The 26683-nt window shown below is 39.8% G+C and overlaps 1 protein-coding gene across 3 annotated transcripts in view; it reads left to right on the top strand.

The window, feature by feature from the left end:
* Nucleotides 1-26363, top strand: part of NUCKS1 (nuclear casein kinase and cyclin dependent kinase substrate 1) — a 30853-nt gene extending 4490 nt beyond the window's left edge. The window contains exons 2-7 of one of the 3 annotated variants that reach the window (XM_016188154.2): nucleotides 13218-13267; nucleotides 16123-16228; nucleotides 19326-19381; nucleotides 21784-21936; nucleotides 24120-24266; nucleotides 26093-26363. In XM_016188154.2, coding sequence (XP_016043640.1) covers nucleotides 13218-13267; nucleotides 16123-16228; nucleotides 19326-19381; nucleotides 21784-21936; nucleotides 24120-24266; nucleotides 26093-26292 — 712 coding nt within the window. In that variant the 3' untranslated portion in view covers nucleotides 26293-26363. Of the gene's footprint in view, nucleotides 1-13217; nucleotides 13268-16122; nucleotides 16229-19325; nucleotides 19382-21783; nucleotides 21937-24116; nucleotides 24267-26092 lie in introns of all 3 variants that reach the window. The other 2 variants (XM_007523127.3, XM_060178720.1) reach the window with 2 other exon arrangements.
* Nucleotides 26364-26683: the final 320 nt, after the last annotated feature.

The raw sequence follows: 26683 nt of genomic DNA, 5'->3' as shown, positions 1-26683 counted from the left end.
ATTCCTCTGCGTCATAAAAAAGATGAAAGGGCTCCACCATGCACTGGCTTCTCAAGCATGAGGTCCTGGTATTACATGTTCCAGAGTGATAACTCCAGTTCTCTCCCTCTAACTCCCCCTCCTCCCAATTAATAGATGAACCTTTTAAAAAAATAGATAAAAGATTAAAAAGGAAAGCTTGGAAACCTGAAATGCTGTGATAGTTTGGAATTTATGGCACCAAGAATGTACAAGAGGACACTTAAAAGTTGAACTGAATGTGCTTGTAGGTAAGCCTGACTGCTTATCCCTCAGAACTTTACTTCCAGGTAGTACATGTGTGACAGTATATGGGGGGGAGGAAGTGTGATTCATATTATATAAACCTGTTCAGTTTATTATTAGCTGCATGTCACTTTCCATTAAAAGATGACTTTCCCTTCAAAGATAGTTCATATAATTGTAAAGACTGAATAATGGGAGGAATTAATTTTATGATGGTATTAAAAGTATTCAATATTCCCCATTATACAGTATACCTGTATTTAAGCCATAAACTGTTTACAGTATGGTTTTTAGAGTAATTTACTGAGAATAGAGGAATTAAGCTCTAAGTAGGAAAGCTGAATTTAAAGTACATGAGTCTTAGCCATTCTCATATAATATATTTGATTCCGCATATTACAGTCTTATTCATGGTCCTTAGTTTGAAACCCCTGGGGTGACAAGTGCTTGACAGTTAAAATTTTCTAAAAAGTAGGTGGGCTGGGCAATGAAGCACCAGGTTGAATGAGTTGGTGGTTTTGTTTGTTTGTTTTTTTAACCAGAGCACTGTTCAACTCTGGCTTATCATCATTCAGGGGTCGAATTTAGGACTTCGGAGCACCAGGCATGAGAGCTTTTTTGCATAACCATATGCTGTCTCCCCCCTTCGCTGTGCACTTGTTACTATGTACAAGGTACCTGGGTTCAAGCCCCTGGCCCCCACCTGCAGGAGGGAAGCTTCACCAGTGCTTTTTCTCTCCCTGCTTCCCCCTTCCCCTCAGTTTCTCTCTGTCCTATCAAAAGGAGGGAAAAAAGGCCACTGGGAGTGGTGGATTCATTATGCAGACTTCGATCCCCAGCAATAACCTGGTGACATTTTTATCTTGATATTTAAACAGTATCTCTATTGTAAAACAATTTTAACATTAAAAAAACAAACTCAAAATATAGCTCTCATTGTTCATTTCAAGTTCAGTTTTATCACTTGGCAACTTGTGAGAAATAGAGCCAAGAAGACAGCTCAGGATTTACATGCCTGAGGCTCCAGGGATCAGAACCCCAGTCTCCAGCACTACCTTACACTGGACCTTGGTGGTGCTCTGGTCTCTGCCTCTCTTTGTATCTCTCTCAAAAACAGTTTTTTTAAAAGTTATATTTATTTATTGGATAGAGACAGCCTGAAATTGAGAGGGAAGGGGGTGATAAAGAGGGAGACAGAGACACCTGTAGCCCTGCTTCACCACTCATGAAGCTTCCCTCCTACAGGGAGGACTGTGGGCTCAAACTTGGGTCCTTGCGCACTGTAACATGTGTGTTCAGCCAGGTGCACCACCTGGTTTTAATAGAGTGGTGAAAAATCATTAGTAAATAAAATGTTTAAAAAGTCTACAGGTGGTGGCGTACCTGCTTAAGTGCAAACATTACAGTGTGCGAGGACCTGAGTTCAATCCTGGTCCTTGCTTGCAGGAGGAAAGCTTCACAAGTGGTGAAGCCGGGCTGCACGTGTCTCTCTCTCACTCTCCCTCTCTCAACTTCTGTCTCTATCCAATAATAATAAATAAGTAAAACTTAAAAAAAGTCCAAATGACCAGCTTGAAACCAGTAAGACACACTTGTTGGGGATTAAAGATAAAACGGAGTGGAAAGGGGGACACATGAAGTGGTTAGCTTGAAACTTTTGTGGGGGAGAAATGCATTTCTTCAAGTGTATCTCATAATACAAGGACAAAGGACACTTTCCCCTGACTAAACCAAGTGAATAGATAGATTCCAGAGCCATTTAAAGGTCATTGCAAGAAAATTAGATTTATTTGACGTGTAAGTATAAAATATAATATTGACTGAATTCAGTGTGTATTAAAATATATGTGGTAGAAATGCACTTTTTTTTCTAGGACCAAAGTTTTAAATATTAACACATTCATCATATAAAAAGACTAAAAGATAGAAATCATGGCATTTGGAGGCCAGATGGTGGCACACCTAGTAGAGCATACATGTTAGCATGCCCAAGGACCCAGGTTCAAGCCAGGTTCCCACCTGAGGTGGGAGGGGAGCGTCATGAACAGGAAGCAGTGCTGCAGGGTTTCCCCCCCCCTTCTTTCCCTCTACCGCAGTTTCTGTCTCTCTAATAAGCAAATAAAATGCTAAAAAAAATTGAAAAGATGACATTTTGAGAACAGTCAACACCTATTTATTATATATTAAAATTAAGGAAATTGAGACAAATGCAAATTTCAGGTTGATTTAATTTGGTAGAAATTATAAAGTAAGTGGTTAATTTATTTTTCTGAAGATTTCTGAGTGATCCAGAGCATCCCTATGGCATATGTGGTGCCAGAGATAGAATTCACAGGGCTCAGACTTGAGAGCCCAGTCCTTTATCTAGTCTGCCACCTCCCAGTCCTCAGTGGTTGGGTTTTATCAATATACTGCTTACTGGGGAGAGGTAACTGGGCACAGCAAAAGGAACCTTGGCTATCAGGATACTTGGCTCCAATTGCTGCTTAGGTGTATCTAGTGGAGACCCAGAGTTGGCGCTAAGAGGATAATAATGCTTCACATTTTCAAAGGTTTTTCTCATGGATTTTTTTTTCTGGTTCTGAACATTAATGAAGAACTAATTTTGGGGGCCGGTGGTAGCATACCTGGTTGAGAGCACATGTTGCAGTGCTCAAGGACCTGGGTTTGAGCCCCCAGTCCCCACCTGCGGTGTGTGTGGGGGGAGCTTTGCAAGTGTTAAAGCAGTGCTACAGGTGTCTCTGTCTCTTTCCCTCTCTGTCTCCCCCTTCCTCTCGACTTCCAGCAGTCTCTACCCAATATCCAATAAAGAAAATTTTTTTAAAAAGTAAATCTTAAAAAAAAAAAACTAATTTTGAATAAAGGGAAATTGGTTTTATTTATGTGGTTGGCTTTTCCCAGGAACATGAAACAACGTCATCGTACTCCAAGACACTCCAAGAGCATGGCTCAGCTTCAGCGTTCCTCATTTCCTAGTTTGGCATTACCATTAATTCTTTAACCCATTTAATTTAATAATTGATACAAATCAAAATCTATGTGAAGGTTTTTTAATTTAAAATTATTTAATTTAGGATAGACACAAATTGAGAAGGGAAGGAGAGATAAACATCTTCTGTACTGCATCACCATTCGTGAAGCTTTCACCCATACAGGTGGGAACTAGGGTCTTGAACCTGGGACTTTGAACACTGTAAATGTGGGCTCTACCGGGTGCACCACCACCCAGCTCTGGTTTTTTTTTTCTTTTTAAACAATTAGAGAATATGGCAGAACAATGTATTTAGAGAGTAAAGTGTACAAGTTGATAACTAAAGATTAATGGGGAGTTGTGATTATCTTAATAAAAAGATGTGCCTGGCTCATTCAGAACTCCTTTATGGAAATTAGAAACATTTGCATTATTATTTTTACCAGCGCATTGCTCAGATCTGCTTTACAGTAGTGCATGGGGACTTTGGAACCTTGGGCATGAGGGTCTCTTTGCATCATAACCATTATGCTATCTACCCCCACCCTTATAATTTTTTTTACTTATTTTAGTAAATATTTATTATTAGAGACAGAGAAATTGGGGTGGGGTAGAGATAAAGGGAAAGAGATAGACACCTGCAGATAGGCACCAGGGACTTGAACTCAGTTCCTTGCACACTGTAATGTGTGTGCTTAACCAGGTGTGCCACCATCTGGCCCCCTAATTTTTTTTTATTAATTATAAGGGCAATTTTTTTCTAGAAAAACTAATGAACTCTGTAGTGCTATTTTTTTTTTATTTTTTTAAAAATATTTTATTTATTCCCTTTTGTTGCCCTTGTTTTATTTTTGTAGTTATTATTGTTGTTGTCGTTGTTGTTGGATAGGACAGAGAGAAATGGAGAGAGGAGGGGAAGACAGAGAGGAGGAGAGAAAGATAGACATCTGCAGACCTGCTTCACCGCCTGTGAAGCGACTCCCCTGCAGGTGGGGAGCCAGGGTTCGAACCGGGATCCTTATGCTGGTCCTTGTGCTTTGCGCCACCTGCGCTTAACCCACTGCGCTACAGCCCGACTCCCAATTTTTTTCATTTTTATGTTCAGCTTTCTTGTAGCTTGTGACTTTTTTTGAACTTTCTTAAATACTGATAATGTAAGATACAAAGTAATTATTTTAAGCTCTAAAGAGAACTTGAAGCCAAAGATAGTGAAGCAGTTGTAAGAAATTATCTTGAATTCTGAGTTTGGGTATCTTGTTTTTATGAACAGTCATACATTCTGGAAAAATGAGCATATGAATATTTTTTGAGGAACAAGAAATATCCTACATTTTAAAGGGTATTGTCAGAAAAGTGGAAAAGTCATGATGTATTTATTTTTTTGTTTTTCTGTGCAAAAATATCTTACAACTTTTCCAACAAGCCAATAGCTGATACACAGAAAACAATTTATTAATTAGAAAGAGCCAAAATATATCACTCTGGCACATACTGTGCTAGAGCTCAAAATCTGTACCATATTTATTTATTTTTCCCCTTTTGTTGCCCTTGTTGCTGCTGTTGTCAGTAGGACAGAGAGAAATCAAGAGAGGAGAGTAAGACAGGGGAGAGAAAGGTAGACACCCACAGACCTGCTTCACCCTCCTATGAAGCAACCCCTCTGCAGGTGGGGAGTTGGGCTCAAACCGGGATCCTTAACGCTGCTTCAGTGTGCTTTGCACCATGTGCACTTAACCCGCTGAGCTACCGTCCACCCCCTATTTATTTATTTTCTAAAATCTGGACATTGTGCTTGAGAATCTGATGCATTACCCACTGTGCCACCTCCAAGCCATGATAGATGGAATGTCATTAGTTTATAGAAAAGTTGGATTTGTGAACCCTTAGAGAGGGTAGATTTGAGAGGCAGCAGGCATCAAGAATGCCTTGTGAGTTACAGAATTATATGGTTTGATTTGGAAAATTGGCTTTACCATTTAATGACATTTTTTAAAAAAGATATTTATGAATGGGGATAGTCATGCTTAAGACTCCAAAGTCCCAGGTTCAGTTCCCCACACCATCATAAGCCAGAGCTGAACAGTGCTCTGATTTAAAAAAAAAAAAAAAAAGTTATTGAGAAAGACTGCAGTGGAGGAGAAAGAAAAAACCAGACATCACTCTGGTACATGTGCTGCTGGGGACATCATTCTTGAGAGTACAGTGCTTTGCCCACTGCACCACTTCCCAGACCACTTAATGACTTTTTTTAAAAAAAACCTTATTTTAATGAAAGAGATACAGACAGAAAGACAGAACACTGCTCAGTTCTGACTTACGGTAGTGCTGGGGACTAAACTTGGAAACTTGGAGTATTAGGCATCAAAGTCTTTAGCATAACCATTCTGTCTCACCACGGTACAGTTTATTTAGTGTTTTATTTATAGTTGTGTCCTTTCTGAGTATTGGGTTTTTCTGATATGACTGAATTGTTAATTATTTCTTCTGGGGAAATTAAATGGAATTTAGGTGAACTATTTGGCACTTGTGTTGTTCTTTTGTAATTGAAGTCAGCATGGATTATGGATTCCCTAAAAATTGGAATAGTTCTGTGGTATTTAGTGTTGGCGCTTAGGATCTCTCTAGTCTTTGATTCAAATTTTGTTTTTGAAATTTGTAAAAGTAAGAAAACATACTAAAACACACATAAAGTTAACATTTAGATGCATTTAGGGCTTACAGCAGGGTTCCTTAATGCAGGATTTTGAACTCAAGGCTTCTAATGTGTTCAGGGGAGTGATGATAATACAAACTGATTTATCCAGCAAACTTCAAAACATTTTGACAGAACACAGTTCTGTAATAAAAACATTTTTAAAACAAAAGATTAGTAGGGGTAGATAGCATAATGGTTATACAAAGAGACTCTCATGCCCGAGACTCCAATATCCTCTGCAGCCAGAGCTGAGCAATGCTCTGGTGTAAAACAAAACAAAACAAAACTTAAAAGATAACTACTAACCACCACCACCCCCCACTTTAGAAATCTCTTAATGTAAATCCACTTTAAATTCTAGATTAGTAACTCTCAAACTCCTGATAAGCTTTCAGTAAGAATCATATTTTGGGAGTTGGGTGATAGTGCAGCGTGTTAAGTGCAGGTGGCACAAAGAGCAAGGACCAGCGTAAGGATCACGGTTTGAGGCCCTAGCTCCCCACCAGCAGGGTAGTCGCTTCACAGGCGGTGAAGCAGCTCTGCAGGCATCTTTCCCCCTCTGTCTTCCCCATCTCTCTCCATTTCTCTCTGTCCTACAACAACATCAATAACAATAATAATTACAATAAAACAAGGGGAATAAATAAGTATAAAAATATTTTTTAAAGGAATTATATTTTACAGACTAGTTTGTTACACAAAACACCTAATAGAGACAGAAAATACCATGATTAAGGACCCAGGCTCAAGCCCCTCATTCCTACCTGTAGTGGAGGAAGCTTCACAAGGGTGGAAGCAGTGCTGCTGGTGTCTATCTCTGTCTCTTCCCCTTCCCTCTCAATTCCTTTTTCTCTCTAGCAACATATAAAGCAAAAGGAAACAAATGGCCTCTAGGAGTGATAGATTCCTCATGCAGGCACCAAACCCAGCAATAACCCTGGTAGCAATTTAGGAAAAAAAAAAAAAACAGCAAACGTACAGATAGGTTTCAGAAACTTAGTATTATTTGAGTCTAGTGGTTTCCCCTGCTATTTGCTTTTTCCTTTTAGATTTTGGTTAAACACCAGTACATTGTCTAATAGTGGGTCGTGACTAGCTTGAAAAGCAGTGGCGGGGGGGTAGTAGCATAATGTTTATGCAAAGAGACTCATGCCTGAGGCTCCCAAGTTCAGTCTCTTCACCCCCCCCCCCCCATAAGCTAGAGCTGTTCAATGCTTTGGTTTTTTTTAAAAAGTTTGATTTCATATGCATCTTTTGTGCCTAGTAAGGCATTTGATTCTTTTTCTTGTTTTTCTTTTCCTTTTTTTTTTTTTTTTTTTTGCCTCCAGGGGATTGATGACTGCACTACGAATCCACTGCTCCTAGAGGCTATGTTTTCCCTTTGATGCCCTTGTTTATTATTGTTGTTGTTATTGCTGTTATTGGGTAGGATAGAGAGAAATTGAGAGAAGAGGGTGAAAGAAAGATAGATACTTGCAGACCTGCTTCATTGCGTGTGAAGTGAACCCCTTCAGGTAGGGGAGGAGGGGTTAGAACTAGGATCCTTAACTTAGGCCGTTCAGGTCTGTATGCTTTGTGCCGTGTGAGCTTAACGTGCTGCACTACCACCTGACTCCCAAGGCATTTAGTTCTTGGCTGGGGAGATGGCTCAGTGGTAAGCCACTACCACCACCCTTCCTTGCCTTGAATGTGAGCAACTGGGTTCTATCCCATGTACCATGTAACAAAAACAAAAAGTAGGCGGAGCTACATGGATAGTGGATCGGTCTTTGCATCTTTCAGTAAAAATAAACAATTGAGCTGGGGACCAAGCTCAGCAGTAGAGTATATACTACATATGACCTAGTGAGATGTCCAGCACCCCACTAAAATGAATGCAAAGGTAAACAGCTGAAAACAGGCAGTGGCCTGCCTGGTTAAGTGCTCACATTACAATGCATAAGGACCCAGGTTCAAGCCCCTGGTACCCACCTACAAGGGGAAATCTTCAAGATTTCTGAAGCAGTGCTGCAGGTGTTTCTCTGTCTCTTCTCCTCTCTCTCATCCTCTTTCCCTTCTGAATTTCTCTCTTTATCCAATAATAAATAAATATTTTTAAAAATTATTAAAATTTAGGGGTAGACGTGTTACTTTTGAATAGAAGTTAATGTTAGAGTAGGGGGAAAAGATTACCGTGTAGGATGGGAAAATTAGTATAATGGTTAGGCAAAAAGACTTTAAAGTTCTGTTTGTTTCCCCAGCACCACTCTAAACCAGAGCTAAGCAGGACTCTGGTATGTAAAGACAAAACAACATTGTTACTTTAATTTTTTTTTAATCTTACTTATTACTGGACAGAGACAGAAATTGAAGGGGGAAATAGAGTGAGAGAGACAAAGAGACACCTGCAGACTTGCTTCACCACTTGAGAAGCTTTTTTTTTTTTTTTTTTTTTTTTTTTTACCAGCAGGTGGGGACTGGGAACTTGAACCTGGGTATTTGCACACTGTAATGTGAGCTCTTAACCAGGTAAGTGTGCTACCTACCGCCTGCCCCCCCCATTACTTTTAAGTTGACATATTTAGTGTCAAAAACAGGTCTTTTGGTTTTTTTTTATTTAGCTTTTCATTTTGTCTTGTCCATTCTTTTCTTTCTAATGATGAGTGTGAATGATAACACCACCCTGGCATATGTGATGCTAGGGATCAAACTTGGGATTTCATGCTTTTGAGTCAGGAAATGCACACTTCCTCTGGCCCTCTTACTTTCAATTTTCGCAGTTGGAACAGTTACAAAAGTGGGGTTTTTTTTTATTTGTGAGAACATCAGAAATCTAGGGTTTGATCAACATTTACAGTTTAGATACAGAGACTTTTATCAACTGTTAAGAATAAGAATAATCATGCTTGTAAATTTATTTGCTGGCTTCTAGTGGTGCGGAGAATTGAACCTGGGACTTTGGAGCCCAGGCATGAGAGTCTGTTGCGCTCGCGTGCACGTGTGTGTGTGTGTGTGTGTGTGTGTGTGTGTGTGTGTGTGTGTGTGTGTACACACATTCACATGGTACCACCAGGATTATCACTAGGGTTCATTCCCTACATGATGACTTGACTGCTCTAGGTGGCAGATCCATCCCCACCTTCTTTTTCCCCAGAGAAATAGAAAGGGGACACACATACCTGCAGTACTACTCCACCAGTCATGAAGCTTCCCTCCTGCAGGTGGATATGAGGGGTTTGAACCTCAGCTCTCTCTTACAGGAATATATGGTGTACTGTGCACTCTACTGGGTGTGCCACTGCCTGGCCCTCTCATATTTTGCATTAAAACACTTTTCTCTCTACAGTATCCTCCCTCTTTGTGTCTGTTCTTGGGGCCTTGTACATGGAGGCAGGTGCCACCACAAAATGGTGGAAAGGTCAGGTGCTGTAAGGTCCACCATCTTTGCCCCACCCAGTGTGCTATTTCTTTGACTCTCCTTCAGGTTTTCTGCTGCAGACTTTCACATTCATGTCAATGGAACTCAAGGATAAAATTTTTTTTTCTGTCTCCAGGGTTATTGCTGGGGTGCCTGCACTATGAATCCACTGCTCCTGGAGGCCATTTCCCCCATTTTGTTGCCCTTGTTGGTAATTGTTGCAATTGTTGTTGGATAGGATAGAGAGTCATGGAGAGAGGGGGAGAGAAAGAAAGATAAACACTTGCAGACTTGCTTCACTGCTTGTGAATTGAACCCACAGCAGGTGGGGAGACAACAGGAGGCTCGAACTGGGATCCCTACCCTGGTCCTTGAGCTTTGCATCATGTACACTTAACCCGCTGTGCTACTGCATGGCCCCTCAAAATTATTGTTTTTTCTTTTTTTCTTTTTTTACATTTTTAAAAAATATTTTATTTTATTTATTTATTCCCTTTTGTTGCCCTTGTTGTTTTATTGTTGTAGTTATTATTGTTGTTGTCATCGTTGTTGGATAGGACAGAGAGAAATGGAGAGAGGAGGGGAAGACAGAGAGGAGGAGAGAAAGATAGACACCTGCAGACCTGCTTCACCGCCTGTGAAGCCACTCCCCTGCAGGTGGGGAGCCGGGGTTCGAACCGGGATCCTTATGCCGGTCCTTGTGCTTTGCGCCACCTGTGCTTAACCCGCTGCGCTACAGCCCGACTCCCGTCAAAATTAATTTTTTGTGGTGACTTTAAAAGTAGCTACAATTATACTGTTGCTTTCTCTAGCTTAAGTGACAACCTGAGATTTTATCATAAAGCTGGAAATAGCATCAAGGAGGGAAGTAGTTTAAATATAAAACACTTGTAGCAGCATCTCAGGTATTTTAGTTTTATGAGAGAAGTCTCAGAGCACTGCTTGGCGCATATCAGGCTGTGATATATAAGCCATTATGCATACGAATCCTGTGCTCTTCTACTAAGATAAGGAATGATTTTGCTATTCCATTTTAATGAAATAAGAATGTTTAAAGATAAGTCTTTCTAAAGGGTGCTAAGACCAACCACTCTCTAAGACATCCATGTGTTTGAAAACAATGGCTTACTCATCAACCTAGGAAGAGCATTACTTGTGACTGTTCATGTGGTAGGTATTCTGGGTGGAACAGGTTTGTGCTTAGAAGTTAGTGGCTGCTGTTTGTAGTATGTGGTACTCAAAATAATCTTGAGATAGGTGTTACCCCTATCTCACAAGTGAGGTAACTGAAGTTCAGTGAGGGGAAATATGTTGATCAAGGACATATAACTAGAAAGTGGGAAAGCCAGTTGCAAAAATCTTTTTGTAGGAAGGGGGGGACAACTCAGCATTAGAGCAAAATAATTTGCACACCTGAGCCCAGGTTCCATCCCTGGCACCACCACTACATTCCTAGAATTGCTCAGTATTCTGGTCTCTCATAAAATAAACCTTTTAAAAATCCCTTTCTTTTTAATATCTCACTGATTTTATTTTATTTTAGAGGGAGAGAAAAGCGAGTAAGATACACAGATACACTTCCCCCCATGCAGTGGTAGTCAAGCTTGAACCTTCATCACGTGTGTCAAAGGTCCACTGTCCAGGCGAACTATCTTTTAGGCCCCCTTTACTTAAAGCTCTAAAGTAGCTAACATGTTAATTATCTTTTTGCAGTTTCTATATCCCAACATTTCATTGATTTTCATGGAACAGCCTTTACCATCCTGGTTAGCTCTCCTTTATATCCTCATAGACTATTTATATTAATATATGGAACCTAGAATTAGTACTAGTATTTTGGAGATTAAGATTTAAGATTGGGGGTGGGGGTAGATAGCACAATGGTTATGCAAACAGACTCATGCCTGAGGCTCCAAAGTCCCACGTTCAGTCGCCTATGCCACCATAAACCAGAGCTGAACAGCGCTCTGGTAAAAATAAATAAATAAAAATTAAAAATGCATATTAATTTATACAACTGGTAATTAAAATCCCTTAAAACCTATCCATAAATTGCAAAGTTAGCCAAAACCATTATATCCCCTACAACTTCAGCTGTGGCAGATGGATGGGTAGTGTGACTGGTACAAGCGGCTCCTGGGTACCCTCCAGCTGCAGTGTAGGCATCACAGAGAGGGCCCGTTTCCTGGGCAGCTTTTTCCTTTTGGCTTTTTTTTTTCTCTTTTATTTTTTTAATTTAATTAATTTATTTTAAAAAGGAGACATTAACAAAACCATAGGACAAGAGGGGTACAACTCCGCACGATTCCCACCACCAGATCTCCGTATCCCATCCCCTCCCCTGCTAGCTTTCCTATTCTTTATCCCTCTGGGAGTATGGACTCAAGGTCATTGTGGGATACAGAAGGTGGAAGGTCTGGCTTCTGTAATTGCTTCCCCGCTGAACGCAGGGGTTGATCCATACTCCCAGCCTGCCTCTCTTTCCCTAGTAGTGTGGGGCTCTGGGGAAGTGGAGCTCCAGGACACATTGGTGAGGTCGTCCAGGGAAGTTTGGTCATCCTGTTGGTTTTTTATGGTATAAGTGCAGTCGATGTTCTGTCTTAGCCAGAAAAGAATGCAAAATTCTCTGAAGAGTGTAAGGTCTAAAGTTACACACACAGGGGTGGGGGTAGGTAATATAATGTTTGTGCAAAGAGACTTGTGCCTGAGGCTCCAAAGTCCCAGGCTCAATAACCCCCTCCCACCACCCCACCATAAGCCAGAGCGGAGCTCCATTAAAACAAAATTGTGTGTTGTACACACAGTGTTATGCTTCCTTCACAACAATGATAGTAACCCAGGAGGATCCTCTTTAGCCTGAACTTTAAACATTTCTTCTTTTGGGTTAGTTCACTTGTGGGTCTCGTAAATATACATTTGTGAGGCTTTGTGTTTGATCCCTGACATCCCATTAAAAAGGGGAGGGATTGTCGGGCAGTAGTACAGTGGGTTAAACACACATGGCGTGAAGCGCAAGGACCAGAGTAAGGATCTGGGTTGACCCTGCGGCCTCCCACCTACAGGGGGAGTCACCTCACAGGCAGTGAAACAAGTCTGCAAGTGTTTGTCTTTCTCTGCTCCTCTCTGTCTTCCCCTGCTCTCTTAATTTCTCTCTGTCCTATCCAACAACAGCAAGGGCAACAACAGCTAGGGCAACAAAACGAGAAAAATGGCCTACAGGAGCCGTGGATTTGTAGTGCAGGGACTAAGCCCCAGAATAATCCTGGAGGCAATAAAATAAAATACTTTGTCTTGAAAAAAAGCTCATTTTGCCAGATACACAAGTATAAGTATATATAGTAGTGAGAATAAACACATTATGCTTATAGTAAAAGCAAGATAATTCTGGCTAGTGGGCCTGTTTTTGTTAAGCATGCCATACAGGTTCAGCCCTGGCCCCCAGTACACTGGGGGAAGATTCAGTACTGTGGTATCTTTCTCTCAGCTTGTATCTTTCTTTGTATGAAAAAGCACCTATCGATAAAACCCTTGTGACAAGAAAAAGGAGGAAACAATAAAAGTATTTGCGATTTCCCCTGTGCACTTATATAATAAGCACATGTTATAGTTTGACTTATTTTGCTGTCTTAGGTATTTTGTTCATGAAAGTAGTAGGTGGATGTTTTGTGGGAAAGAGTAACACTGGAATGATCACTATCACTTTAGTTAACTTCAATGATGACAATTGTAGTCTGTCTTAAATAGCCCTTTCCTGTGAAGTGTTTTTTCTGAGGTTGAGGGGGTCTGATGATAATTTTCAGAGAGCTAGCTATGAAGTAGAATATATGTTCTTATAGCTTAGAAAAGTCCTACATTTTAATGATCTTAATTAGACATTCTTTTTTCTACAGGAATAGGAAGGTCGTAGATTATTCACAGTTTCAGGAATCTGATGATGCTGGTAAGTTGTGACTAATAACTTTTAAGTTGGATGGACAGTAAAGTTGCTACTTTATGTATCTTTTTGTCATGCCTTTGAACTAAGTTTTGTTTTTTTATGTTTAAAATGCTTACTGTTAAATTATCGTAACCTGTTGTCACCTAAAGTCAAAAGTTTGTGTAATAATTCTGATGCAATGGTTATTTGCTAATACATCGTGCTATAATCACAGTAAAACTTTATCTCATAGAGAATATTTATGTTTTTTGAATACTAAAGTCACTATAATGAGACTATTTTCTGAAACAATTTTCAATTATGAACTGATTCATCATAAGATCAATTAACTAGTCTGTTAAATTTTTTCATCTCTATATTGGGGGGTTAGTGGTTTACAGTTGTTGACACAGTGTCTTTTGTGTGTGTGTGTGGTTTTTCTTTCTTTTTTTTTTTTTTTAACAGAGCATTGCTCAGCACTGGCTTATGGTGGTGCTGAGGACTAAACCTGGGACCTTTGGTGTCTAGGACCTGAAAATCTTTTTTGCATAGCCATTATGCTGTCCTCCTAGCCCAAGTTTTTTTTTTTTTTTTTAAAGGACAAAACCAGAGACTCATTCTGGTACATAGTGTGCCAAGATTGAACCTGGGATGGGACCTTATGCTTGAGAGTCCAACACTTCACCTACTGAGCCACCTCTCAGGTTACAAATGTTAAGGTTTCTTCTCTCTATCCTTCCTGCCTTCCTTCCCTCCCTCCTTCCTCTTTTCTCTCCCTTTTTCCCCCCACAGCCTCCCCATAGCACTGCTCAGCTCTGGTTATAGTAGTGCTAGGGATTGAATCCAGCAACCTCATTTATAAGCATGAAAGCGTTTTTTAAAATACTTATTTATTCCCTTTTGTTGTCCTTGTTGTTTTATTGTTGTAGTTATTGTTGTTACTAATGCCGTTGTTGTTGGATAGGACAGAGAAATGGAGAGAGGAGAGGAAGATGGGGGAGGCGGGGGGAGAGATAGACAGACACCTGCAGACCTGCTTCACCGCCTGTGAAGTGACTCCCCTGCAGGTGGGGAGCTGGGGACTCGAACTGGGATCCTTACACTGTCCTTGCACTTTGTGCCACCTGCGCTTAACCCGCTGTGCTACCGCCCGACTCCCGAACTTTTTTTTTTTAGTTGATTATTATGCTATCTTTACAGTCCTCTCTTCATATGTGTGTGATATTAAACGGTTTCAGAAATGATTACTTTTTTTTAACATTTTTTTAAATTTACTCTTTTTAAATGCCTTTATTGGATAGAGAGCCAGAAATTGAGAGAAAGGGGGTGATAGGAAGAGAGATACCTATAGCACTGCTTCACCACTCGTGAAGCTTTCCTCCTGCAGGGTCTTGAACCCATGTCCTTGTGCATTGTAATGTGCTCTTAACCAGGTACACCACTACCTGGCCCCAAATGAGAGTCATTGTCAGAGGTTTACATCAGGAGAATAAGTCTAAGTAGTCACTCAAGTGACATTTTTCTTCTATTACTGGCTCCTATTTAGTTATCAAAATCAACAGCTGAAATGCATAAAGCAATAAGGCTAGTCTTTTTAAATGTTTGTTTATTTATTTATTCCCTTTTTGTTGTCCTTGTTTTTTCACTGTTGTAGTTATTATTGTTGTTCTTACTGATGCCGTCGTTGTTGGATAGGACAGAGAGAAATGGAGAGGAGGGGAAGACAGAGAGGGGCGAGAAAGACACCTGAAGACCTGCTTCACCGCCTGTGAAGTGATTCCCCTGCAGGTGGGGAGCCGGGAGCTGGAACCAGGATCTCCTTGTGCTTTGCGCCACCTGCGTTTAACCCGCTGCGTTACTGCCCAACTCCCCAAGGCTAGTCTTAAGTGGCAGACAGATGTTAGTTCTTCCTCTTTTTATTGGTTTGAGCTTAAATGATTATCTTTTAAAATATTTTTTATTTATTCCCTTTTGTTGTCCTTGTTTTATTGTTGTAGTTATTATTGATGTTGTTGTTGGATAGGACAGAGAGAAATGGAGAGAGGAGGGGAAGACGGGGAGAGAAAGATAGACACCTGCAGACCTGCTTCACTACCTATGAAGTGACTCCCCTGCAGGTGGGGAGCTGGGGCTCGAACTGAAATTATTATCTTTTAAGGTTCATTACTTTTCATTAATTTTATAGACCTTTAAAATTGGAAGTAGTTTTCTCAAATGAAAAGTAATTTACTTGACATTTTATTTATTTTATTATTATTTATTTTGGGTAGACACAAAGAGAACTTGAGAGGGGAGAGGGAACCAGAGAGGAGAGAGACCTGCAGCACTGCTTCACCATTTATGAGGCTTCTCCCTCATAGGCGGGAATGGGGGCTTGAACCCAGATCTTTACACACTGTAATGTGTACAGTCAACCTGGTGTGCCACCAGTTGGCACCAGAGTAATTTACTTGAAGGGATGGGAGATCACTCTTCTAGTAGAAGTTTTCTATACCTGAGGTTCTTGGTTTAATCCTTGGGATACCCTGTGGGGGTGTCTTGAATGGCACCAGAGAAGCTTGTAGGTGGTGCAGTGGTGCTGTAGTGTCTCCGCTCTCAATAAAGAGGAGAAGGAGAAGATGAAGAAGAATGGGAAACTTGGGCTGGTACATACATGTACATGAGGGCTAGAGGATACTATGCAGAATTGGAAGTGGTTGAAATAAGGTAATAAGACTGGGGTAGAAAATGATTTACTTTTTAAAAGTGAAAAGAAAAAACAGTTTGGGAAATCTTCACCATTTAATGTGAGGAAAATGATTATCTCAGTAAATACTGATAATTTCTACAAGTAAAAAAAAAATCTCAATATAGCTTGAATTTGATACATTTCTATTTAGATGAAGATTATGGAAGAGATTCAGGCCCTCCAGCTAAGAAGATTCGATCATCTCCCCGAGAGGCTAAAAACAAGAGACGATCTGGAAAGAATTCACAGGAAGATAGGTAAGAGGCATTGCTAATCTGTTCCTCTATATACTGTGATAACTGTGAAATGAGTTTGTTATCTCTAATAAGTAGAATCTGCATTTATTTTGTGAAGTGTTTAAGATTTATTATTTTTTAAATTCCCTTTTGTTGCCCTTTTTATTGTTATTGATGTCATCATTGTTGGATAAGACAGAGAGAAATGGAGAGAGGAGGGGAAGACAGGGGGAGTGAAAGATAGACACCTGCAGACCTACTTCACCTACTTCACTTATGAAGTGACTCCCTTGCAGGTGGGAAGCTGGGGGCTGGAACCAGGATCCTTAGGCCAGTCCTTGTGCTTTGCGCCACCTGCACTTAACCTGCTGCACTACCGCCCAACTCCCAATATTTATTTATTAATGAGAGAAGAGAGAAAGAAATCACCAGGCATACTATCTATGCTGGTGATCAAACTTGGAATATCGTGCTTGTAAATCCAGAGTCCCTAGAGAAGAAATGAGTTGGTGGAAGCAAGCACTTGGAGACAGAACTGGCTGCCAGCTCCTACCTGTGGCAGTTCTCATATCTTCTTGTCAGGAGCTAGTGGGATGCATGCCTGGGGCTCTTGGTTTGACTCTTGAAACTATATATACTGAGGTAGTGTTCTGGCTTCTTTATTTCATGTGAAATTCTGTCTCGTGTTGAGAAAATAACTCAACTGGGAGAGAATCAGCCTTGCATGCCTGAGGTTCTCAGTTCCATTCCTGGCACCCCATGTGCCAAAGTGATATCTTGGCTTTATCTCTGCCTCATGTAAAATTGTCTCTGTGTGTAATAAGTAGAATTAAATTTAATTAGATTTCTTTCAGTAAATGGGAAAAAAAAAATCTAGAGCCTCAGCACCTGTGACACCTCCTGTGCTGCCCCACACTTTTTTTTTTTTTTCATATTATCACAGGCAGTGCTTTTGGGTCTAGAGGTTAGTCTCTAAGGTCACAAGGCTTGCTTGAACTCAACCTGGACCTCTTGTTCTCCCAGTATGCTTTTGTTGCTACCTCAAACTTGAACACATAGCAGGATTATATAATGTGTAACCTAAGGCAAGTATTGACATTCTCATAGTAATGATAGCAAAGAATAAATAACCTCTTTCATTCGGTCACAAGTCCTGCAGAATCATAACTAACATGTATCGATTAAATATTATGGACTAAATTACTATTCCTTTACTTTAGCTTAAAAATTTGTTCAAGCAAGTTGTAGTTTTAGCTATAATTAGCCTCTGAGTCCAGAATATTGTAGCTCTTTTTTTTTTTTTCGTTCTTCAAGTAGAGACACATACGCTTACACTTGTTGAAACATAACTTTAAGATCTCTATGATGAAGATAATAGCTACTGTTTTTGGTTATTATGTGCCAGTCTTTTTACCAGAGCATTGCTCAACTCTGTCTTATAGTGGTGCAGGGGTTTGAACCTGGGGCTTTGGAACCTGAAGCATGAAGAATCTCTGCATACCATACCCATTATGTTATCTCCCCGACCATAACTTTTCCATTTAATTCACACCTTTAGTAGAGTAAGTAATATTAACTTAGACTCTTATTTATCCAAGACTACCTAACAAATGGGCCTGGCACATTTTGAAACCATGTCTGTTGGATTCTAGAGTACATTTTTTAAAAAAATATTTATTTTCTCTTTTGTTGCCCTTGTTTTTTTTTTTTTTTTCCACTGTTGTTTAGTTATTATTGTTGTTGCTATTGATGTCATTGTTGTTGGGTAGGACAGAGAGAGATGGAGAAAGGAGAGGAAGACAGAGAAGGGGAGAGAAAGAGGGACACCTTCAGACCTGCTACACTGCCTGTGAAGCGATTCCCCTGCAGGTGGGGAGCCGGGGGCTCGAACCGGGATCCTTAACGCCGGTCCTTGTGCTTCAGAGTACATCTTTTAAAAATTTGTTTATTTTCCCTTATTTTTTTTTATTGTTGTTGTAGTTTTTATTGTTGTTATTGATGTTGTTGGATAGGACAGAGAAATGAAGAGAGGGGAAGACAGAAAAATAGACACCTGCAGACCTGCTAAACTCTATTCCCCTTTACATTTTTTTTTCAGCTGTATTAAGTGGAGATCATTTATTTTCCTACTTCTATACCATTGACAATTATATAATTTGTTTTTAGTGTTTCTACACTCTGCCTCTGACAGTAGAGGCCTTTATTTAAATCTTTAATTACACACACACACACACACACACACACCTTATTTATTTATTCATGAGAAAGGTAGGAGGAAAGAGAGAAAGAACCAGACATCACTCTGGTACATGTGCTACTGGGGACTGAAATCGGGATCTCATGGTTGAGAATACAATGCTTTATCCACTGCACCACCTCTCAGACCACTAATGAGAGATATTGAGAGACCAGAGCACTGCTCTATCCTAATAGTGCTGGGAGGTTCAAACTTGAGCCTCATGCTTGCCAAGCACGCACTGTGCTGCTAGCCTATCCTTCCAGATGACAGAGGGCCTTGCTCATTAAATGTTTTTTGTGATTCAGCTCTTATCCATAGGTGAAATATTTTCAGGTTTGCTATAGGCACTTCCCCCCCGTGCCTTTATTAGCAGTACTTTCCCAGAAGTAGATAAAATTGTGTTTTATACAATTTACACAATTTGTCTCTGTAGACAGTTTAGTGGAAGAGCTTTTAACTTATGTCAGCATCTGCATGTTTTACATATGAGATTTCAGATGTCTTCACATTACTTCAGTGTTCTGTTCTAATGAAATGTTAGAGAATATTCACTTTAATTTTTCTTCTTTCTTAACCAGAGCACTGCTTAACTCTGGGTTATTAATGGTCAGGGATTGAACCTGACTTCTGGGGCTCAGACATGGAAGTCTGGTGTACAACCATTGTGCTACCTTCCTAAGGAGAAAGATCACAAAAGTGTGCACACACAAAGCACTGTTTCACCATCCATGGAGTTCTTTTCATTTTGTCTGTATTGCTGTTGCCTAGTTTAGGGTCACCCAGACACTCAAATGACAGACAGATTCTCTGCCGCTAGCCACCTTCTTAGCCCTTCAATTTGGACCAAAGAGTCTTAAGCATTTGCTTTTTCCTTTTTAGTGAGGACTCAGAAGAAAAAGATGTGAAGACCAAGAAGGACGATTCTCATTCAGCAGGTAGTAAACCGTTTCTAATATAATAAGTGTGATTTTTTTTTTTTTTTTTAAAGATTTTTATTTATTTTGTGAGAAGTCAAAGGACAGCTCTACACTGCTGGCAATTACAGTTTCAGGTTATTAAACCTGAGGCCTTTCTTGAAAGTCCTGTGGTCTGATTTTGATTGAGCCACCTTCCTGGCCACAAGTATAGTTCTATTTATGTATTTATTCACTGATTATTTTAATAAGACAGTTTCATAGTAATACAAGACACCTGCATGTAATTGGCTTTGCAAAGGTGTTTCCATCTTCAAATAAGATATCAAACTGAATAGAATAGAATAAGTATATGATACTAAAAGAAATGGAGATGTGCAAAGGGAAGAGTGATATATTCTTTGAAAAACATAGATGAGCTTTAATTTGTAAGAATTAAAAAAAAATAGTGATTTCCTTATCATGGAGAGATGAGAAATTATAAACGTGTCAACAACTCATGATTTGAGAAGAAAAAAAATAATGATAGGACTATGGCCAAATAAAATAATGCTGGCTTCATTTTTTAGTGAAGATTTGTTTAACAAGAGCACAGTTCATTTCTGGCTTTTGGTAGTGGAGTTTGAATCTGGGACCTTGAAGCCTTAGACGTGAAAGTCTTTTGCATAATATTATGTTAGCTCCTCAGCCCTTGACTAACTTTTTTAAAATCTTAAGAATCAAGGGGCTGGCAAAATAGCTTACTTGGGTAAGTTGCTCCCTTGTCAAGTGTGTAACCCAGGTTCAAACCCAGCCCTTGCTATATTTAAGGAAACTTTGGTGCTGTAGTTCCTACCTCCCCATCTCTGCTCTATCTTTAAAAAAAAAAAAAAATGAGGGGGTGCACGATGGGGAGGCAGTGTAATTATAGTCCTGCAAAAGACTTTCATGCTTGAGGCTCCAAGGTTTCAGGTTCAATTCCCCCCCAATACCAACATAAGCCAGAGCCAAGCAGTGTTCTGGTCTTTCTTTGTGTATTTCATAGAATAAAATAAATAAAATTTTAACAATTTGAGAATTTCAGTCCATATTGCTCTAATATCTTTAGCTTTGACATGCGTTCCCCCCATTTCTGCCTTTTTGGTTTCCCTTTAAATTGCTATTTAGCTAATATGTGGAGGTTATTGAGTTCCAGTGAACTCACCCCCCACTGAACTCTTTTTTTTCTGTTTCTTCAGTGCTGCTGTCTGACTGCCTACACTGAAGTCATATTAGTCCTTTGTTCATTTGCCTTATAAATCCTATGTTTATATCTTTACATTTACTATTTTACTTAACATTGCAAGATAAATATCTCTACATTAGTGATAGGCACAGCTCCTACCCAAAACCATCTTAGTACTCTGTATCTACTTGCCTCTAGATGTGATTTTTAGCAGTGAAAATGATGACTTAAACACTGACTGTTGCAAGGCTTAAAAGGCCATCAGTGTTTGCAGAAGAGTAACAGCTATAAAAGTACTTTCACAGTTCAGGAAAAGCACTGTAGTTAAGAGACTTTGGCCAGTAAGCTGGAAGCCTGCGCTTGAACCAGATTTACTCATAATGTTGAAATAGTTTTAATGTAACCTAATAGATATATGAAAGTAATTTTTATTATAGATTTATATTGAGTTCTAATTGATGTTTTAAAGTTCTCTTTCAACCCTCTAAATTGACAGTTGTCATACCTCATTTATTATAAGGTAGCAGCTTATATATTTTAGGATCTATGTGCTTTGTATTTTAGAGACAGTGTCATTGAAAAACTTAAACTTTTTCATTTTTAGCTATTAAAATTTGAGAATTTAGATTTTAATGTAATCTGTTACGGGAAACATTCACTTCCTAATTAACTTCCTAACATTATGTTATTACTTAGTACATACCTAAGCTATCTAATATGAATAGTGTGTAGTCTTATTCAAGTCCGTTATCTGAATTTTGGCTCCTCTTGTTGTATATTTTGTCAGGATTCCTTATTACCATTCATAGTTAAAAGTTTATCTTGTGATGAGAATTTTTAGGATCTACACTTTGGTTACTTCAAACATTTAATAGGGTGTCACTATTAGTCACTAGGCTGTACATTATATACTTATGACTTTGTTGACAGCTGTACCTTTTGATTACCTTGTACCTTTCTTGGAAATTTTAAAAGGTCAAAGTTATTTTTTTTTAATGAGAAGTGGAGAAAGAAAGCTAGAGAGAGAAAGAGAATGATGACGAGATGAGCACTGCTCAGCACTGAGTGCTAGGGATTGAACTTGGGCCGGCCCTCAGAGCCTCAGGCATGAATGTCTTCTGCATAACCATTATGCTACCCCCCAACCCCAAATTTACGATTTTCAAGTCAGCTTTCCAGTGTACAACTCTTTGATCATTACATAACTTTGATATTCCAGAAGACAGTGAAGATGAAAAAGAAGATCATAAAAATGTGCGCCAACAACGGCAGGCAGCCTCTAAAGCAGCTTCTAAACAGAGAGAGATGCTCATGGAAGATGTGGGCAGTGAGGAAGAACAAGAGGAAGAAGATGAGGCACCATTCCAGGAAAGTATGTGAAGATGCTTTTGTCATGATTATAGGGTCTTGTTTACTTTGGTATTTTTATGGATGTTAAATGTTAATAGCCAATCCCTGAAATTAGATAATTATTAGAAAGGGTGTTTATTTAATAACATTATTTTGCAGTGTCAAGACTGCACACAAATGATTTTACTGATTCTGGAGCTGATGCTCTTATTTATTTCTTTTTTAATCTTATTCTTATGATAGAATTTGCATGAGAAAGAGAGAGGGAAAGAAAGACACCTGCTGCACTGCTTCACTTCTCATGAAGCTTTTCCCTGCATGTGAGGAGTGGGAGATCAAGCCAGGGTCCTTCACATGACAATGTTGTGCTCAACCAAATGCACTACTGCCTCCTAAAGGTAGATACTAAAAAGTCTCATGATTTTGATAATTCATCATTTGTATTCAAATACTGAATGGACAGTTTGAGAGTCCAACACTTTATCCACTGCGCTACCTCCTGCATCACAACAGTTTAGTAACATGCATTTATTTATTTTATTGGATAGAGAAATTGAGAGGGAGGAGGAGATGGAGAGGGAGAGAGACCCATGCAGCCCTGCTTCACCACTAGTGAAGCTTTTCCCCTACAGGTGGGTACCAGAAGCTTAAACCTGGGTCCTTGCTCATAGTAATGTGAGCACTTAACCATATGCACTACCACCTGGCCTCTTTGACAGTTGTTAGAGTGGGTGTTGTGATGAAGGTTTGTATTTTGAACTGGTAAAACAAAGATAGACCTTTTCCTCGTAAAAATGTTAATGAGGGACCGGGCAGTGGTGTACTGGGTTAAGCACACATAGCATGAAGCACAAGGATCTCGGTCTGAGTCCCCAGCTCCACATCTGCAGGGCGCTTGCTTCGATATTGGTGAAGCAGGTCTACTTGTGTCTTATCTTCCCCTCCCCTCTCAGTTTCTCTCTGCCCTATCCAATAAAGGGGGGGGGGGAGTGGCCTACCAGGAGCAGTGGATACATAGTGCAGGCACTGAGCCTCAGCGATAACCCTAGAGGCCAAAAAAAAGAAGGGGCAGAGTATAGTTCACTGGTGTGCATCTGACCCAAGTTTGGGCCCAAGCACACATTACATGGGAACTGTCATATCCCAGGGGTAAACCCCCTTTTTCTCTGCCTCTGTCTCTACCTGAATGAAAAAGTTATCTCAGATAGTAAAATCACATGTTCATAAGACCCATGCTCTGTCACAAAGAGAGTGTTATTTGGATAACTGACTGACATGTATGTTTTCATTCTGTATTTTTAAATTTATTCACAGCTGAACCAAATACATAACATCTATTCAGGTCACAGCTGAACCAAATACATAAAATCTATTCAGTTTGATTTTTCTTAGTATCACCAATACTATATGCAATAGTAAAAATAGCTGGCTTCAATTAGGTCATTTTTTAAAATTGGATAGAGACAGAGGAAATGAGAGGAAGGGGGGAGATGGAGAAGGAAACACCTGCAGTACTACTTTACCACTCATAAAGCTTTCCTCTTACAAATGGGGACTAAGAGGTTGAACCCAGGTCTTTGCACATTGTAACACCTGTGTTCAACCAGGTGCACCATCTCTGGGCCCCTTCAATTGATTTTTAATCTGCTAATCTGCTTCTTCTCTCCCCCCGCCCCCAGCAGGGTTATTGCTGGGGCTCGGTGCCTGCACTGTGAATCCACTGCTCCTGGGGGCTTTTTTTCCTCCCCTTTTGCCCTTGCTGTTTGTTTTTATTGTTGTTGCTGTTGTTGTTGGATAGGACAGAGAGAAATCAAGAGAGATGGGGAAGACAGGAACAGAGAAAGACACCTGCAGACCTGCTTCACTGCCTGTGAAGTGACCCCCTCTGCAGGTGGGGAGCCAAAGGCTCAAACCAGGATCCTTAAGCCAGTTCCTGCGCTTCGTGCCATGTGCGCTTAACCCGCTGTGCTGCCACCTGCCCCCCTTTCTGTTTTCTTTCTTTATCTCTCTTTCTCTCTCTCTCTTTATCTTTCTGTTTTCAAGTTACTCTTTCAACAAGTCAATCATACACTTGCAAATAGAATCCGAGAGTGTTTGATTCCCAAATCCCATCTGCCAATCATTCATAGCACTCTTTCCCTTTGTTCACTTGGAAGGATGTTTACATTTAAGTTGGACGTTGAAATTCTTCTTTCCTCTCAGAAGATTCTGGCAGCGATGAAGATTTTCTAATGGAAGATGATGATGACAGTGACTATGGCAGTTCAAAAAAGAAAAATAAGAAGATGGTGAAAAAGTCCAAACCTGAGCGAAAAGAAAAGAAAATGCCAAAGCCCAGGCTAAAGGCTACAGGTGAGCTCTGTAGAAGTGAAATTAAGTTGATGCTTTGAAATCTGGGAAAAGCCAGTAATTTTTCTCTAAAACAAGTCATCTTGCCTTGTCACTATCCACATACTTATGAAAAGTAACAGACTTCTGATAGGATCCCATTATCTGAACCTGGAAGTGTTACTTGTGAACCAAGGGCTTACCTCTCCAGGAGCATGATGGCTTTTAGCTTTTTTGCTTGCTGTCATACACAACCATGATTTGGGAATGACTTGTGTCAGGCATAGTAATAGAAACATTGCACCATGGTCCAGGAGTTGGCACAGTGGATAAAGCGTTAGACTCTTAAGCATGAAGTCCTGAGTTCAATCCCTGGCAGCACATGTACCAGAGTAATGTCTGGTGTGTGTGTGTGTGTGTGTGTGTTTCTTTCTCTCCGCCCCCCTTTCCCCTCCCTCTCCTAACCCTCATAAATACAAATATTTTAAAAAGTAGAAACATTGCACCTATATTTATTTCTGACATTTTTATCTTTGTAGGTCACAGTCCTACCAGCTAATAAAGACTTCAAACTGTGAAATGCATATCTCCAGCAATATGTTTAAAAATTCTGTGTTCAGGCCCATGTACCATTCATTCTCTGCTAACAAATACCACCATATGAATCCATTTTCTTTGAGCCATTATGTTTTATTTCAGATAGTTTTTTAAACATCCCCTGTTTGTTCTTAAATCAGAAAACTGGGGTTTAGGGTTTATAGGTGGTGGTGGATCTGGTTGAGCACACATACTACAATGTGCAAGGACCCTGGTTCAAACCACAGTTACCACTTGTATTATAGAAGCTTCACAAGTGATGAAACAGTACTACAGATGTCTCTCTTTCCCCCCATCTGCCCCATCCCTCTCAATTTCTCTGTCTTATTCAGTAAATAAAGAGGAAAATGAGTTTGCCTTTATTATTTTTTTAATACTTATTCTGTTTTGTTGCCCTTGTTTTTTTATTGTTGTGGTTATTATTGTTGTTGTTGTTGATGTCGTCATTGTTGGCTAGGACAGAGAGAAATGGAGAGAGAAGGGGAAGACAGGGCGAGAGAAAGAGAGACACCTGCAGACCTGTTTCATAGAATGATAGGACTATCAAAAATTATTAACTCTGTTGTGTTTTTCCTTTTTTTTTTTCTTCCCTCCAGGGTTATTGCTGGGCTCGGTGCCTGCACCATGAATCCACTGCTCCTGGAGGCCATTTTTTCCCCCTTTTGTTGCCCTTGTTGTTGTAGCCTCGTTGTGGTTATTATTATTGCCATTGTTGATGTTGTTCGTCGTTGAATAGGACAGAGAGAAATGGAGAGAGGAGGGGAAGACAGAGAAGGCGAGAGAAAGATGGACACCTGCAGACCTGCTTCACCGCCTGTGAAGCGACTCCCCTGCAGGTGGGGAGTCGGGGGCTCACACATGCTCTTAACCCACTGCACCACCGCCTGACCCCCTGTGTTTTTCCTTTTATTTGCTTTTTTAAACACAACTTTTGTTATTAACTTTCAGTTTCCTAAGCCACTAAGAATGGTAAATGAATTTTTTGTAGTATCTTTATAAAAAATTTTATCTGAAGCATTATTGCTAACATAGCTTAACAGTGGTAAAGTGACTAGAAATAACACTAACAAAGTGCAGTAATTCTCTTGATCAGTTTAGAAACTGCAATAGTTATATCTAGGGATGATATAGTTTTAGTAAGTTGGTGAGTCACCTTGGTGGTAAATTTTACTATTCTAGATGGATTGATTTTTAGTAAAGACGTTTTGTTTTCTTGCTTCCCTACCCATCCCAATTATTTTTCCTTCTTTTAGTGACACCAAGTCCAGTGAAAGGCAAAGGGAAAGTGGGTCGTCCCACAGCTTCAAAGGTATCAAAGGAAAAGACTCCTTCTCCCAAAGAAGAAGATGAAGAGCCAGAAAGCCCCCCCGAAAAGAAAACATCTGCTAGTCCCCCGCCCGAGAAATCTGGGGATGAAGGGTCTGAAGACGAAGCCCAGTCTGGGGAAGACTAGAAGTGATGATGGTTTGGGGAGAGATTTTATTAAGAAAGAAAAGAAAAGAAAAAGAGGAAAAAAGAAAACGAGGGGAAAGAAAATCTACTTAAAATAGAACATGGTTTTGGCTATGGTGTGACTCATGGGCTTTCAATGCTTTTTTTTCCCCCCCCTTTGTTGAAAATAACATCTCTCTCTGTCTTTTAAAGAAAACCATTGTATGTTTAATTACTTTTTGTCTACTGGTCTTTTCTTTGCCACTACCCCCTTTTACCCCTCTTTCCCATGTCAGATTAATCACTGGATTGACTGCTTCATCTTTCCATTTTTAAATGAAAAATATACTGCACTTGTAAAGCAATAAGATCTGAAATGAACCCTATGGAAATTTTGCTTTTTGCTAAACAGT

This window comes from Erinaceus europaeus, chromosome 19 (genome assembly GCF_950295315.1).
Source record: "Erinaceus europaeus chromosome 19, mEriEur2.1, whole genome shotgun sequence".
Classification (NCBI taxonomy): domain Eukaryota; kingdom Metazoa; phylum Chordata; class Mammalia; order Eulipotyphla; family Erinaceidae; genus Erinaceus; species Erinaceus europaeus.
Note: the sequence above shows the minus strand (reverse complement) of the source record. Positions and strands in the feature narration are given on the sequence as shown.